Source organism: Pezoporus occidentalis, unplaced genomic scaffold, assembly GCF_034315485.1.
Source record: "Pezoporus occidentalis ecotype Australia unplaced genomic scaffold, CSIRO_AGI_Poc_V1 ctg23, whole genome shotgun sequence".
In the NCBI taxonomy this organism is placed as follows: Eukaryota; Metazoa; Chordata; class Aves; order Psittaciformes; family Psittacidae; genus Pezoporus; species Pezoporus occidentalis.
In genome coordinates, this window is record NW_026914180.1 from 1,476,101 (window position 1) to 1,491,895 (window position 15,795).

General features: G+C 47.3%; 1 protein-coding gene across 1 annotated transcript; it reads left to right on the top strand.

Moving 5' to 3' along the window:
• The first annotated feature begins 49 nt into the window (after nucleotides 1-49).
• MYD88 (MYD88 innate immune signal transduction adaptor) lies at nucleotides 50-15,189 on the top strand. The gene is made up of 5 exons (XM_062621614.1): nucleotides 50-455; nucleotides 5,993-6,124; nucleotides 8,174-8,354; nucleotides 9,384-9,475; nucleotides 11,745-15,189. The coding sequence occupies exons 1-5, from the start codon at nucleotides 50-52 to the stop codon at nucleotides 11,897-11,899; spliced, it is 966 nt and encodes a 321-aa protein (XP_062477598.1). The 3' UTR covers nucleotides 11,900-15,189.
• Nucleotides 15,190-15,795: the final 606 nt, after the last annotated feature.

The following is a 15,795-nucleotide window of genomic DNA, read 5'->3' on the forward strand; positions in this document are numbered from 1 at the left end:
CGAAAGGGCCGCGGAGCCGGGCGGGGGAAGTTGCGAGAGCCGCGCGGCCATGGCCACGGCGCCGGTGTGCCCCGACTCCGGATCCGGCTCCGGCTCCGGCCCCGGCCCCGGCCCCGACTCCGGCTCCGGCCCCGGCTCCGGCTCCAGCCTCGCCGCGTCGCCGCCAGACCTCCACGCCATGCCCATGGTGGCGCTCAACTACAGCCTGCGGCGCCGCCTCAGCCGCTACCTCAACCCGCGGGCGGCGGCGGCCGCCGACTGGACGACGCTGGCGGAGGCGCTGGGCTGCGAGTACCTGGAGATCCGGTGGCTGGAGGCGCAGCCCGACCCCACCGCCGCGCTGCTGGAGGACTGGCAGTGCCGATGCCCCGGCGGCGCCACCGTCGGCCGTCTCCTCGACCTCCTGCGCCACCTCGGCCGCGACGACGTCCTCCTCGACCTGTCCGGCAGCGTGGGTGAGGCAAGGCGGCATCTCCCCTTCCTTCCTCTTCCCTCGGCGCGGCGGGAACGGGGATGGGGTGTCCGCGGGCCGCACTGGAGCGGGAGCCGCGCCGAGCCTGCCGAACCCCCTCCTCTGTGGGGCTGATGTGGGTTGGGGCTTAGGGCTCTCTTGGGTGAGGTTCTCGGCACCCTCTAGCACAGCAGGGCCCAGTTGATCTCGGTGCCGGGAGGGAGCGGATGCTGCTTGCTTCGGGCTTTGCTGCTCTGTCCGGAGAGGGGATGTGAAGAAATACCCTGCTCAAGCAGAAAAGCCCTTACCAGGCCGTGGAGTTACCTCCTCGGTGTTTCCATCAGAACCCTGCGCAGCTTCCAGGAGAGAAGGGAGAAGTGTGCTCTATTTCCACTAGCCATAAGCCCTGCAAAGTAATCTGGAGCCCTGTATTATACTAAACCTTCAATAATAAAGTTCTGTGTGTCAAAGGATGCTTTGGGCCAGGTCAGCTAGGAGGCATCTTGCACTTACACTGCACAGTGTGAGAATTGCCATGTGTGGGTCCAGTGTGATAGGAAGATAGAGGGAGAGGTGAGGAATGTGTGGAACTGGGTAATGGAAGGAAAAATAATTAACTGGATAAAGGAAAGAAAAAAGAGTTCCTCAAAAACTGAAAAAATGATAGGTCAGTAAGCAGTGTGAAGCTCCTACTGCTGTTGTGATAACCTGTTCTGTATAGACTCTTTGTATTCCGCATGATCACGGAAATTCAGAGGGAAGTCGGCTGTCATCAGAGGGGAATTTCATTGCCAAAGGATTTCCAAAGCAGGAGACTCTATTGCAGGCCTCTGTTGTATAATACAGCTTCCTGGGCTAGCGATGAAGAAATAATAACTTTCATTTCCTGTTACTCACGGAGATAAGTGAAAATGTAGAAACTCATCACTGTAGAGAGCCTGACCCAAAGCAATGGAGGAGTTCCCTGTATTCCTTCTGTTCTCCCTACTAAGGACCATATGCTGGAGACTCAGTTTTTGGAAAGACAGAACCAAATCAGTGTGCTTCATGATCCTCTCATCAGAGGTTCATAATGTGGTGGATGGTCTTTGTCAGAGCCTGAACAGACAGCATTAGAGTGAGGGGTAGGAACCTGAGCTTCAGGGAAGTCACAAGTTTGGCCTGGTGGGAGGTCATGCTGATAAGAGGAGACTGATAAATTCGTGGAAAAAAGACCCACTGAGGGCGATTCAACACAAAAACAGTGCTCCAGACTCAGGAAATTCCTCATCTACAAATGGTCCGATAGGTAGATTATAAAAATAGATGTAGATTATGCCTAAAAGAGGATAATTTTAGGAAAATAAGCAGTGTATGCTTATTTTATCCTTACATTCTCCCCATGGCATCTAGTTTTGGTTACTGCTGGAGACTGGACGCTGGGGTAGGTGGACCCCCAGCCTCACCCAGCATGGCCATTCTTCTGTTAGTATTTTTGGCTGAGGACTGCAGATGGGGCCTGTGACCTGTTGCTGGAGCTCCCAGCTCTTGCAGAAAGTAGAGATATTTATGCTCATAAGAGGAAAAGACAGTTGCACACGTTCTCATGCACGGCTGCCAAGGGCACCTCTCTGTGCGCTGTTAGGACTCCTCAGTGTGATTCAGCTCAGAAAACACCAGCATCGAGTTTCTGTGGTCTGTGCTTTCATCGTAGGAGGAGCAGATCTGGGGCATGAAGGCTTCTTGAGTCAATTGAGAGGTGTCAGGATGACTGCCGGACACAGGTCGTTCGTAGGGCCAATGTTGTACCTGCTGCCTACAGTGGATATCCCACATGCTCTGATGTCTCTGGAATGACACATCATGCCCACGTGCAGTCAGATGAACTGAGCTCCTTGGGGACACAGCATCCCTGTTAAAACACAACTCCTTGGTACTCTGTGGCTCCAAAGGGTGTGTTTGGTTTGTGGTTTCTGCTGCAGGACCAGGTCCATGGCCTGTCATTGCGTGCTCCATCCTGGCTCTGCTTGGGATGCTAAAAATCAGTGTCTCCTGTGGCCTTGATAGTTCCACGTTTGGCAGCTCTGCACACTGGGGCTGTGTGAAGGAACTCCCCCGGTGCACTGTCTGGAGTACAGACACTTGCAGGACTGTGATCTCTCTCAGCATTTATTTCATTGTACAGTCATTTTAGGGATGTGAAGCTCTCTGCTTCAGTAGGTTTGTGCTCTTCTTCCTGCTGAAACTCAGTGATGTTTGTTTCTTCCTGGCCCATTATAGAAGCGCTACTTCCCTGCTTGACAGTTAGTGGGTCTGTTCTCTCCGATCATTTTGCACTTTAGGTTTCATGCTTTTATTCTTTCTGTCCAATACCTCAGACTTTTGCTTGGTTGTTAGAGGAATGTAAAGCCTGCACTGTGTTAGATGCTGGGTGACACGGGACATCTTAGGTTGGATGAGTTTCTTGCTACTTTGTTGTGTTGGTTTGCATCCTTTTATGGATAAAGCCTTTCTAGGCCTGCAAAGTCATCTCTAACCCCTGTTGGCTCTCACTTACCTGTACAGCTGGGCACTGTTCCCAGCTGGGGGCTAATGCCAAATTAGTGAATGTCATTCATCCCTTCAGGTTCACTGGACATTTTGGCAGTTTCAGTGTGATAGGGCCCCTGGTTTGCACTTGTAATAAACCCACAAGCCTCAGTGGTTTGTTTTGAGAGCTTTGCCGAGCTTGCAGTTTTATTGTAGGGATAAGAGGGGTTATACAGCCCTGATACAGGCTGAGGGAGCTAGGGCTGTTCAACCTGGGAGAAGGCTCTATTGAGACCATAGAGCAGCTTCAGTGCCTAAAGGGGGCCTATGAGAAATCTGGAGAGAGACTTTTTACAAGGAAATGCAGGGATAGGACAAGGGGGAATGTTTTTAAACTGACAGAGGGAAGATTTAGATTAGACATTAGGAAGAAGTTCTTCTCTGTAAGGGTGATGAGGACCTGGCACAGGTTGCCCAGAGAAGCTGTGGCTGCCCCATCCCTGGCAGTGTTCAAAGCCAGGTTGGATGGGGCTTTGAGCAACCTGGTCTAGTGGAAGGTGTCCCTGCCCATGACAGGGGGTTGGGATAGATGAGCTTTAAGGTCCCTTCCAGCTGAAACTGCTGTATGATTCTGGTTTGAGATTACAGCACAATGCTATCAGAACACTTGGGTTAAAGAGAATGTGTGTCAGCCATGAGTGGTGTGCTGATGAGTTTCTGGTCTCCAGTTTATTAAAACACAGGTCACAGAAGCATTGGTGCCAGTTCTGCGACTGGGAGAAGCAAGAAGAGAAGACATGGAGCAAACACACTTAAAATGAACGTCTCTGTACTGAGCAGTAGTATTAGTATGCCTTTAAATAATTGTCTATTCTTGCCTATTCAACAATATTTTGGATTGTGAACATGACTACCTGGGAAACAAGGCATGTTTAAGGTGGAGCTTGCATGCGAGTCCTTCATGTGGAACTTCTGAACCCGCTGGCCAATTCAAAGTGGCTTAAATCATAATTTTAAAGACACTGACTTATCTGATATGAAACACGCACACCTCAGGGCAACAGGCAGAGAGGTGGGACCCGTAGTGAGGCAAGATCTGAAATCTGAACCTTCTGGCTGGTGAAGAATGTGGCTGGTTCTTCTTTTCTGCAGGACTGGGGAGGAAGGGAGAAGAAACAGGCACTGGGAATACCTCAGCCTCAGGAAAAGCCTTGATCAGATCTGACACCTTATTAGAGGAGATGATCCAGTTACAAGATGCAAAACTATGCGACAAAAGCAGAAGACAGGCTTCAGAAGCTGGACTTCTATCAGGCCTGCTCAGTACCAGTGGGGACTGTGCTACAGCAGTGCTTACTTGGTTCCTGCCTGCATCCTGCCCTTCGAGAAGATCCTTTACTCTGCAGCTGCTGTTGTACCGGTGATCTCAGAGGTGTGCCAGTCTGACCCTCTGAGTGATCAGTGCTTTTCTGATTGATACTTGTTGGGGTTTTGTCTAATCGTACGTAAAGGAGAAAGCTCTAGAGAGTTTCATTTTGTTAATTCCAGGTTTCAAATCTCCTTTTACTTTCAAGTTCTTCTGTGGCTGCATATTGCAGAGGCTGCAGGGTTTCTTGTCACTTCTCTGAAGACTTAACGTTTAGATTTATAATTAATTTTAAAACATGACCTGTTTATAATAGATCTGTGTCCATCACTGTCCTGTTTGGGAAGTTGCAAACATGACAGGCCTGCTTGCCTTTCAGTTACCTCAGAGTGGGGGCACACACTCACTGCCTGAGACAGAGAATCTCCAGTGGTGGCTCCACAACGTAAAGCCTGTTTAAGGCCTCCCTAGAATTTTACATGTCCTCATGTGTGTGGTGACTGTATGTACTCATGGTCGTCAGCTGCAGTTCTGGCTGACAAAGGCCAGTGGTATGAATCAGCCAGTATGTGTCTATTGTTTAGTAACAGATAATATGAAGACTTCTAATTGAGAATCCCCAACCTCCAATTAAATACTCCAAAATGCATAACAGTCATAGAATCACAGAACGGTTTGGGCTGGAAGGGACCTCAAAGATCATAGAGTTCCACGCCCCTGCCATGGGCAGGGACACCTGCCACTAGACCAGGTTGCTCAAAGCCACGTCTAGTCTGGCCTTGAACACTGCCAGGGATGGGGCAGCCACAGCTTCTCTGGGCAACCTGTGCCAGGGCCTCAGCACCCTCACAGGGAAGAGCTTCTTGCTAATGTGTCATGTGTTTCAGTTTAAAGCCATTCGCCCTTGTCCTTTCTCTACCTGCCCTTGCCAAAAGTCCCTTACCAGTTTCCTATCAGCCCCTTTAGGCAGTAGGAGGATGCTCTAAGGTCTCCCATTAGAGCATCCTCCCAGTACCTCCAGGCTGAACAAGCCCAGCTCTCTCAGCCTGCCTCCATAGCAGAGGTGCTCCAGCCACCTGATCATCTTTGTGGCCTCCTCTGGACTCACTCCAACAGCTCCACATCCTTCTGTGTTGTGGGCCCCAGAGCTGGACACAGGACTGCAGGTGGGGTTCTCACCAGAGCAGAGCAAAGGGGACAGGATCCTCTCCCCTGACCTGCTGGCCACACTGTTGGTGATGTAGCCCAGGATACGGTTGGTTTCTGGGCTGGAAGCGCACACTTCATGACCCTGATCACGTTGAGCTGGGTCATGAGTACGACAGCAGAGTTGAGACCTGTTTTGTACATGATGCATGCTTTTACAAGTGTGCTGGAATATACTAGAATTAAGGATGTAGGAGGAGATTTGTTTAAAATGAATAAGAGAAAGTACTTCTGTAAATAGCAAGAGTGAGCTTCAGGAATTAATTGCTAGAGGAGGTGGTGGAGGCAGCATCAACAGGTTCAAAAAGGGGTGAGAGAAATTCTAGGTACCAAAAAACCCAGGCAGGGTGTTTCCCTCTAATATCCCTGATCCCTGAAATAGCTATTCCCATTTTAAAGAACTCCAGCAGTGTAAAACCACCATCACAGAAGTGTCTTGCATTGGTTGTGTGCTTTTGCAGAGGAGGACTGTAGGAAGTACTTACAGAAGAAGCAGGAGGAGGCTGACCAGCCGCTTCAAGTGCCAGCAGTAGACAGCAGTGTGCCAAGGACGTCAGAGCTGATGGGCATCACCACCAGGGATGATCCCTATGGTAAGCACCCATGAGTACACTGCTGCATGGTGCCTCATGCAGGAATTGTCATCACCTGCAGCAGGTCCCTGTGAGAAATGCAGAAAACCTGTTTGCATTAATTACTCCCCACGACTCTTCATAACCTGGATTGCTTTAGCTGGTAGTCATCATTTTTCCTGTCACCAAGGGCGGAGAGGAAAAGCAACCCTGGGGAACACCATACCCAGAAGAAGGCTGGCACAGAGCCCACTGCATGCGCATGGGAGGAGACTTCCCAGAAACTTGTCCCTTAAGCGCAGCCTGTCACAGAGCAGCAGCTGCTGAAAGCCTGGTGGGTTGGAGTCGAGGGGGAAGGATGTTAGAGCTGATTGCCTTGGCTACACTGCCCTGTCTTCAGCAGATGTAACCACCACAGATAAAAAGGGATCAGAGTTTGAAGCAGGCTGGGTGGGAAGCAGGAAACACAGTTCTCTGTAATTAATGTGTGTTTGCTGGGCCCTGCGTGTGGCTCTGTCTGTGCAGCTGTGTGCAGCTGCATGCCAGGCTCTGTGCGCAGCTGCTGGCTGAGGAAGTGCACAGCCTGTAAAGCTCTGTGACAGAGCAGCAGCCGAGGTGAATGGAGATGTGTCAGCTCTCCTCTTCACTGCTCCCCTGGCTAGTCTGACTTCCGGTGGCCACCTTTCACAAAGACTTTTTACAAGGCTTATAGGAACAGGACAAGGGAGGAATGACTTTAAGCTGACGAGGGTAGATTCAGATTAGATACTAGGAAAAAATTCTTCACTATGCAGGTGGTGAGGCACAGGCACAGGTTGCCCAGAGAAGCTGTGGCTGCCCCATCCCCGGCAGTGTTCAAGGCCAGGTTGAACAGGGCTTGGAGCAACCTGGTCTAGTGGAAGGTGTCCCTGCTCGTGGCAGGGGGTTGGAACTCAATGAGCTTTGAGGTCACTTCCAACCCAAACCATTCTATGATTCTATGATTTGTACATTGGGACAACATTAACCGTCCCCTGATGTCCGCAGACCAATGTGCTGATGCTTGTACATGGCAGCTTTGCCTCATGTGACCGCCAAGTTAATCCTATGCCCCTAAAGCAGTACCCTCAGTTTGATTGACCTGGCAGACAGTTGCCCTTCTGCTTGACTGGTTGCTTCTTGGGCTGGCTCTGCCTGCTGGGTTGGTACTTTTCACAGCAGCCTTTAGAGCTTGACCTATTTTTTCACTGTCGTAGGCTTTAACTGGCATGAAAACTTGAAAATATACATAGTGACATTGATACAGAAAGAAAATGACACAATGAGAAGCTATCCAGGAGTATTAAGGTGCTTAACTATGAAAAATATTGCTCTTAATATACAGTACTTTAATATTTGGATAACTGCTACATAAACAGGAGCTGTCAGCCATTAACATCTTTGTAAAACAGGGCCTTTTACTTAGGGTATAACTTCAGGTACCTGAGTTTGACAGCCATAAAAACTGCAGGTTCCAAATATCAAGGCCTACCTCATAGCTCAGTAGACAGCATATGTCAGGCCATTGCTCAAGGGCCTGCAGGAAGGTTTTGGTTGGGGAGCTGGACTCTCTGTGACCTGAACTAAAGAGCTAGGGCCCAGAGCCATAAGGATGTTTTAGATTTGTACACCCCCAGGAAAATCCCAGAGCTCTGGGACTCAGAGTTGCATCTTCTATGTTACTCTGCTCTCTCCAGCTCTTCCCAGACTCTTGTCTCCCTTCAGCTCCCTGTGGTTGGATGTTGTTGCCTCTGCAGATTTTGCATGTTTGCATCTCAGCAACCCTTCCCCAGCCACTGCCAGCAGATACGGGGTTGTGTGAACAGCCTGGACTGTAAATCAAAGCGGTCAAGGCACAGACATGTGTTACCTCTGGCCAGCTTCATTGCAGACAGGAGCCTGGTTTGGTAAAACGTTAGATTCCCTTTGTAAGGTTGCACAGAGCTTGTCTGTCACAGCTCCTGATTCTGAGTCTGTGAGAGCTCGTGGGAATTCACTACAGGAGTTAACTTCATTTATAGTAGATGACAGCTAGATTTTTAATGGTTTCAGGGAACAGAACAGAGATGTTTGATGCCTTCATCTGCTACTGTCAGAAGGACCTTCAGTTTGTCCAGGAGATGATCAGGGAGCTGGAACAAACGGAGTTCAAACTGAAGCTCTGCGTGTTTGATCGGGATGTCTTGCCAGGAACGTGTGTGTGGTCCATCAGTGGAGAACTTATAGAAAGGAGGTAAGTAAACCATGGCTGCTTGGGATAGCTGAGTGTAACGGAACATGACGTTCATTTCACCATGATGTCTGCAGTATGGCGCCAGTGAAGCAGTAAAAATCCACAAGGATGTCTTTATGGGGTTTGTTTTATGCTCTTGGCTCAAGCAGGAAGACTCGAGCATTCCCAAACATGTTGCTTCATTGTGTTCACAAGGGAGGTGCCACGACAGTGATGCTGTTTAGGTTTAATCCCTTTTTGGCTGGAACATCCTGCAGTCGCATCCTTGAAGTTGATCTGGAAATGAATATAGCTCCAGGCTGAGTTCCTTCTCACAGTGTGGATGTTGCAGGGACAGCACTGGTGTTGGCTCTGGCACTTCAGGATCCTTCAGACCTGTGTAGGACTCAGGTGTGGTGGGAGCTGCGGGACAGAAAACCAACTCCCTAGGCAGGGAGTGACAAATCCCGAGGCAGGTGTTTGGATTTTAAACATCAGCCTTTCAGAGGGATACAGCTTGGCATTAACAGACACCCTTGTGAGGCCTTGTTCTCCTGGCTGTGGTACAGCATAGCCTTCCATAAAGAGCCTAATATGTAATTTACAATTAGGCACCTCAAAGGAATGTAAACAACAAATTGGAGAATAAAGCTCCAATTTATGAACCCAGGTGAATTCACTGTTGTGTGAGTACAATACAGCTTTGTCCGGTTCATTCTAATATTAAAAATGCCCTGTCAGGCTCAGTCAGTAAAGGCAGCATGAAAGCGGGTAGTTAAGATGGCTTTGTGTGTAATACCTAAACAGAGGATCAAATAAAGGTTGCACGGACAATCTGGACTTTGCTATTTCTTCATGTTTTGGTGTATGAGCATGTGTCTGCAATCAGGTTTTTGTGTAACATAGCCAGCAGTCCTTGCTCCATAGTTCATTCCTGCTGAAACACGGCGGTTTCATTTTTCCAATTCAGAGGAGCACACACTTCTACCAGTGAAAAGGGGAAGCATCCCTGTTGACATTGTTTTTTTCTCCCCTAACTGCTTATTGCAGGTGCCGGAGGATGGTGGTTGTCATTTCAGATGATTACCTGGAAAGTGATGAATGTGATTTTCAGACCAAATTTGCTCTTAGCCTTTCCCCAGGTAAGATCTCACAAAAATCCCTTTTAAAGTTGTGTATCAGCGTTACAATTTTCATTATAGTAACACGCAAAGCTCCAGCTGAGGTCGATGGGCACTGTGCTATTGGGGACTGCACAAATGCAGAATGAGGGGTAGTCTCACATGTGTTTAAACAACTGAGGTAAATATGGGTGAAAAGGAGAAAACAAATAACTGATAGTTACAGAACTGGTAACTCAGTCTCAGACCTGGGTTCCCACCACTGACCTACCTACATCTGAGAGGGACTTTTGACAAAGGCATGTAGGAATAGAACAAGGGCAAATGGCTTTAAACTGACAGAGGGGAGATTTAGATGAGATATTAGGAAGAAGCACTTCCCTGTGAGGGTGGTGAGGCCCCGGTACACGTTGCCCAGAGAAGCTGTGGCTGCCCCATCCCTGGCAGTGTTCATTGCCAGGTTGGATGGGCCTTGGAGCAACCTGGTCTAGTGTAAGGTGTCCCTGCTTGTGGCAGGGGGTTGGAACTGGATGAGCTTTAAGGTCCCTTCCAACCCAAACTATTCTGTGATTGTATAATACCTTTCACATGTGTGGAAATCCACCCAGGCTCAGGGCTTGCTCTGGCTGTAATGCCCTTCACTCAGCAAGTAGAGATTTATCATGATTAGAAGCAGCCATTAAAATGAATGGTGGCTTTCTAATGTTGTTGTGCAGGCGGGGACCTGAACTTGGTTCCTTGCCCTGTTCTTGACCTTCTATGTGATGGTGAGTGAGCATCTTAGCTGTCTGAGATTCAGTGCTCCAGCTTAAGTTGGCTACCACTGCTTGCTTCAGAGATGCTGTAGCTGCAGTCTCTCTGAAGTGCTTCAAGACCCATATGGGAAATAAGCTACAAAAGAAAGAAGTATTCTAATCAATTCAGGGTGTGAGTAAATGCTGGGAATACGGTAGCAGGTAATGAACATGCAGCTTTTTTCAGAGATCTGTGAGTATTGTGGATAGGTAAACAAAATATGGGATGAATGTTCAACTTGGAGTGGCAGTATCTGTTACATGCATTGTTCTGAATTGAAAAGCCATCGATTTACTTCTCTCAAGTCTGTTCAGATTGCTCCTTTCTAAGCACCAGATATTCTACACTTGTGCATGTTGCTGGGGAGTAAGTGCAGCACAACCTGATACCATGGAGGATATGTAGTATCTGCAGAAGTGTCTGTATGTAAAGTCTCTTCTCTAGATGAGGTACCTGACATCCAGAAGTTTAACTGTAAGCCAGTGGCAGACCTCAGAATTAGCTCCATCTTCCTGATACAGTAATTTCGTACGATGGCCATTAATTTACTGACCACCCCTAACATGTTGCATCAGCCCCCAGTCATAATGATTTGTAGCAAAGTTCTTTTAGTTCCTCACCATTTTTTTGTTGGCATCATACCTTTCATTAGAGCAACGGGAAATGTCCATTGTATGTAATGACCTCAGCTCTACCAGTAAAAACATGCAAGTACAGGTTTACAGAAATTACAGTCACTTGCACGGGGTAACTAATACACAGAAGGGTTTGGTGGCAGGTTCTGCAAGCTTGGATTACTTAAGCCTCTACTGCAGTTACAAAATCTTAGTTATTTGCCTCATCCAGGTCTCAGCATCAGCACATGTGCTGGGCAGCACAGGATAGCTGGTGCCAGGCATCCCCATGGAGAATAGAGGGAGAGGTTCCTCTTTAGAAGAGCTGCTTGTCAATCAGAGGAGATTTCTTTCATCTTGTGCAAGCCTCAAAAAAAGTTCATGTTTGCAGGGTGATTTCTTGCAGCCCCCTGTTGGAACACATCTGCAGCCTATCTAAGTAAATCAGGGTAGGAAGAAAAAGAAATGGAGATAACCCGGCAAAGCTGACCTTACAGAAGCAGCTTAGTCTCCTGAATTTTCTCTTTATGCATACCTGGAAGTAGACAGGATTGTATATACCTGTTTGTGTTCTACAAGAAGCTGTGCTTTGTTGTTTTGTATCTGCAGGGCATTGGGCCATTATCTCACCCATTTGGGATCACTGCAAGTTGCCCTACATGTTATGGATGAGGCTCGTAGTTGAGTGAAATGTTCTTAGCAGGGATCTTGGGATTCAGATACTTGCTCTTGAAGTGAGAGCTAGCTGCAGTGTAATGAGATGACACACAGCTGGGAGCAAGCGTGGATCCTGTGACATGTGTGCTGTGCTGGGGAGAAAATCGATCCAGGACCTGCCTGTTGTTCTGTGTGATCCTCTGCCTATGTGATCTGTCTTTCAGGTGCTCGTCTCAAACGGCTGATTCCAGTCAAGTGCAAAACCATGAAGAACGAGTTCCCAAGCATCTTACGGTTCATTACCGTTTGTGACTACACCAATCCTTGCACCAAAAAGTGGTTCTGGACAAGACTGGCAAAATCCCTCATGCTGCCGTGATGCAAAGTCACAAGAGCGAGATGTTCTTCTGCACTCTGTCCTGGCTGCACCTTTGGACTGTGGTGTCTTTTCACATAGGATCTTGAACCACTTCAGAGCCTGGATCCTTGCAGTCAGTGTTTGGAGCCTGCGACTGGGAGCAAAGAATCTTCTCTTGTACTTCTTCATAACTTGGAAGGGGAAATAAAGCAACTCTGTGGCTGTTCCTGCTCAAGTCAGTGAGTATCCAGCATTTTGTGTAGGAAGCACTTTCACTGAAAATACAGAAAATAGATGTTTAAATACTGTCTAATACAAGAAGGCTCTATTATAAGCATTTAATAAGCCCTCAGAGTTTCAAACAGCAAGCTTTCTTAAACAAGTATTTCTTATTATTTTAAAGGCTGTTTAATGGCTATAGTAATGTTTAAGGTTTTAAATCCAGTGAAGTCCCATGGCTGCCTGGTGATCTGCAGGAACTGAGGTTTCAGACTTACTTTCCTGTTCTGTGAATGGCTGGTGCCATGAGAATGGCTGGTTTCAGCAGGGAGGCCCAGCCTGCCCTGCTGCTGGCCAGTCTTTGGCCCACACTGGTTCTGAGGGTAGACAGTCTTCTTCAGTCCTTGTTTGGACAAAAGCAGAAGTGTATTTTAATTGTTAAAGAAATGAATGGTTCTCCCATTATGCTTAGCAATATCTGAAAAATTAGAGCAATTATCTATGTAATTATAACTAATGCGGAATTACTGAGCTTGGTGTATTTTCTGTGGAGGTTTTTCTCCTCAAGTTATATCACAGTGTTCCTGTCTTGTATTCCTTTACAGGGTAAATCCCTTGTCACTAGTATTTTCTGAGGCAGTCCCTCAAGTTTACTCTAGTTGTTGAAAGCAAGAAGGATACACTGTTGTATGACCTTGGTTGTGCCTGTCTTCTGCTCAGGTCACGTTTTGATTAAGTGACCTCATACCAATATTTTACATTCCCAGAGGTTACAAAATGTTTACAACAGAGCCTTCCTTTAGTAGAAATTCATAAAACATATTATTTTCTGTGAAAGTCATTACTGCACAAAGTGCAGGCTGCTGTTGGTGCAGGAATGGGGCTATGCATCTTTGAGGATCCAGATCTTAAATGCTTCACCTTTAAGAGCCTTCCAAAACACATCAGCTGTTGGGGTGCCTCAAAGGCATAGGGATAAATATTGAATAAAGAGTGTATTAAATTATTAATTAGGCTGCTTAAAATATAAAGGCTAGTATTACCTTGATAGGAAAGAGCATATTTAAATGAACCACCACAATAATTACAGTGTTTCTGTGGCTAAGGCTCAGAGCAGCATTGATCTTGTTCTGCTTGTTAGACTTGGATCCTTCAGAGCGACCAGTGGATCTCATCAGTTCTCTGTGCGCAGGGCTCTGGGGCAAGAGTTCTGCCCAAAGTAGCATTTTAAAGCAACCCCTCGGTGTATTAAACAGATTTACAGCAAATATTTACTTTATAAATTGGGAAGAAAGGCACCTTGCTTATGTATCTGCAGCTGCTTGAACTCTGGCCCTTCACTCATTACTTCAGCTACTGACTCATGTTGATTTTACAGCTTAATGTTTTACTAGTTTAAATTTTTAAGGTTGCATCTGGATGTGATTTTGTTGGTTTTTTTTAAAAAGGATTTGTTGTACAGCATTACCATGGCTGAGGTACAGACTGAAACATGTGCTCCTGCCTCTCCCTCACGCACCTTGTTGATGAACGGTGGTGGTGTAAAGTCCTGACAGCAGCCAGCCATTGACCTGAACATGGTGGATGGAGCTTGTTCACACACATCATGTTAGTGTCAGGGCTCGTTTATGGACAGGCTCATGAGCTGGGAGTTATTCAAGCCCTCCTGCAAACATAAACTGCTGCCATTGTGCCAAGGTGACATTTGTACCTTTCTGTTTTGCTAGAACGAGTGAGCAGTCTGTGGGCATGGCAGGAGAAAAGTTAAGCTGATGAGGGAGTTTCTGAATAGTTGGGCTTCATGTCCTATTGCCCTCAGGCATCCTGCAGTAGTGGAGACAGCTGCTTGCCTCGGGGGGTCTGCATAATCGGTAAAAGTTAATTGCAGGAGAGTTTCTTCTGGAGGCTGCTTGATCCCCAGGCACGCTCCTGGGGCTCAATGAATTCTCATACTCTGGAGTGTCTGTAAACATTAATTATGGGTCATTACTCGCAGGACCAAACCAGATTCCTCTTGTTCTGAGAACTGAAAGGACTCTGGTAACTAGTTCGTGGGGAGCAGAGGCTCAGGAGGCTGCGCTGCAGACGCTAGAGGGAGGTAATGGCCCGTGCTGACACCCTGCGAGGGTCCTGCCCGCTGACAAAGAGAAGTGTTTTTTTATCTCTTCACTCTTCTAAGGAGGCCATACCAAAACTAGCGTGAGTTTTGACAGATTGAATCTCGTGTAGTGAGTCCTGATGGGTGGTTTGGGATTTGGGATGTTGGGAATGAGGAAAAAAGTAACAGCAGCAAAAATAATCATGTTTGTGATCGATGATCGGTGATCATTGGATGGGGGAATGGCTGCTTCTGATCAGGAAAGCAGAAACCAGAGCTGAATTCCTAAATCTTCTGGCTTCCAATAGGTAAATGCAATATTCCAGTTAATGGTGAAAGATGTCAGTGCTTGGGTGGGCTTTCCCTGTCCTGGTCCCCTGGTCTGCCTGACGCGATGCTGGGTGAATGTTGTTGCTGTCAGGCTGTTGCTTTACTGCAGGCTTGTCCTGGAGGCTAAGATAATTACTTGGGGTAATAAAAAGTGAGGTAACAGCCCATAAATGTAAAGTATGTGCCTTAAATATGTATCCTCTTCTATGTAAAAACCAGATTGTGTGCTTCTGACATTTTGATACCTGTCTGGTCACAGTGGAGGGTGACATCTGTGAACAGTATAAAGTCTAGTTACTGTAAACACGTTTCAGTGGCAGTTGGGATTTTCCTCCCCTCTTTCACGCTCAGTGGAAGGTCAAAAATTTGAACATCTTTAAGAAAGGAACTTATAAAATTGTGATGTTGTGCTTTTTTTTTTGTCCCATTTTGTTTCCTTTCCTCACTGAAATTGTCTTAGTTGAATCTTAGTACCAAATCATATATTTTTATATATATATACATATATATTTTTATTACTTCTAACCTGATTGAATCTGTGGAGAAGCCTATGTGTTGTGTAGCCATTCTGCAAATAGTCAACCCTTCTGTGTTTTTTCTCCTCAAAACCCCAAAAATTTGCTACTTGTGAGAACTTTTAAAATAAATCAAGAATTAAAACCCAGCAGGCTGAATCTCCTTCACGGGCATCGGAGAAGAGATACTAGGTGTCAAAATTAAGTGTCAGTGAGAAATGACATGGGCTAGGTTGAGGGGTTGTTTTTCATGTTTTGCCTAAACAGCTTCCTCAGAGGAGGCTTTTGGTGGTGCCTGGGGGAGGCAGAGCTGTGTCACACCAGGAGGAAAATGCTCAAGGTATTGTTCTTCAGACAAGTGTGGTTCCTCTGCAGTGCTTGTTTTTGGCTCTGTGGGCTGTGTCCATTGCTGTCCTGGACTCGCTTCAGCCCTGGTGCCCAGCAGGCTGGAGGGGATAAGCCGGGGCCTCTGCTGTCGGCCCCCAGGAAGCAGGGATGCCAGGCAGTTGGCTCCTGCTCCACAGTCTTTCTGGAGGCCCCGGCAGGGGATACATTGCAGTGCAGTGATCAGGAGGATTTTGCCAGCTTTATTTCCTTTGGCTCAGAGTCAGGCCAAGCCAGGGAAATAACTCGAAATCCAGCAGCTGCCAGGCCAAGGCCCTGCCCCAGGAAAAGATGAAGGATCCCCAATCACGGAAGTGTTGGTTGGAAGGAATTTCTGGAGGTCAAGGACAAGCTGTACGTCACAACAGGAA

Bases quoted from the DNA above. Each gene is read 5' to 3' on its own strand.
- MYD88 (XM_062621614.1), top strand. From the start codon at position 50: ATGGCCACGGCGCCGGTGTGCCCCGACTCCGGATCCGGCTCCGGCTCC. The intron at 8,355-9,383 runs GTAAGTAAACCA...TGCTTATTGCAG, and splicing joins GGAGAACTTATAGAAAGGAG to GTGCCGGAGGATGGTGGTTG. The intron at 9,476-11,744 runs GTAAGATCTCAC...TCTGTCTTTCAG, and splicing joins TGCTCTTAGCCTTTCCCCAG to GTGCTCGTCTCAAACGGCTG.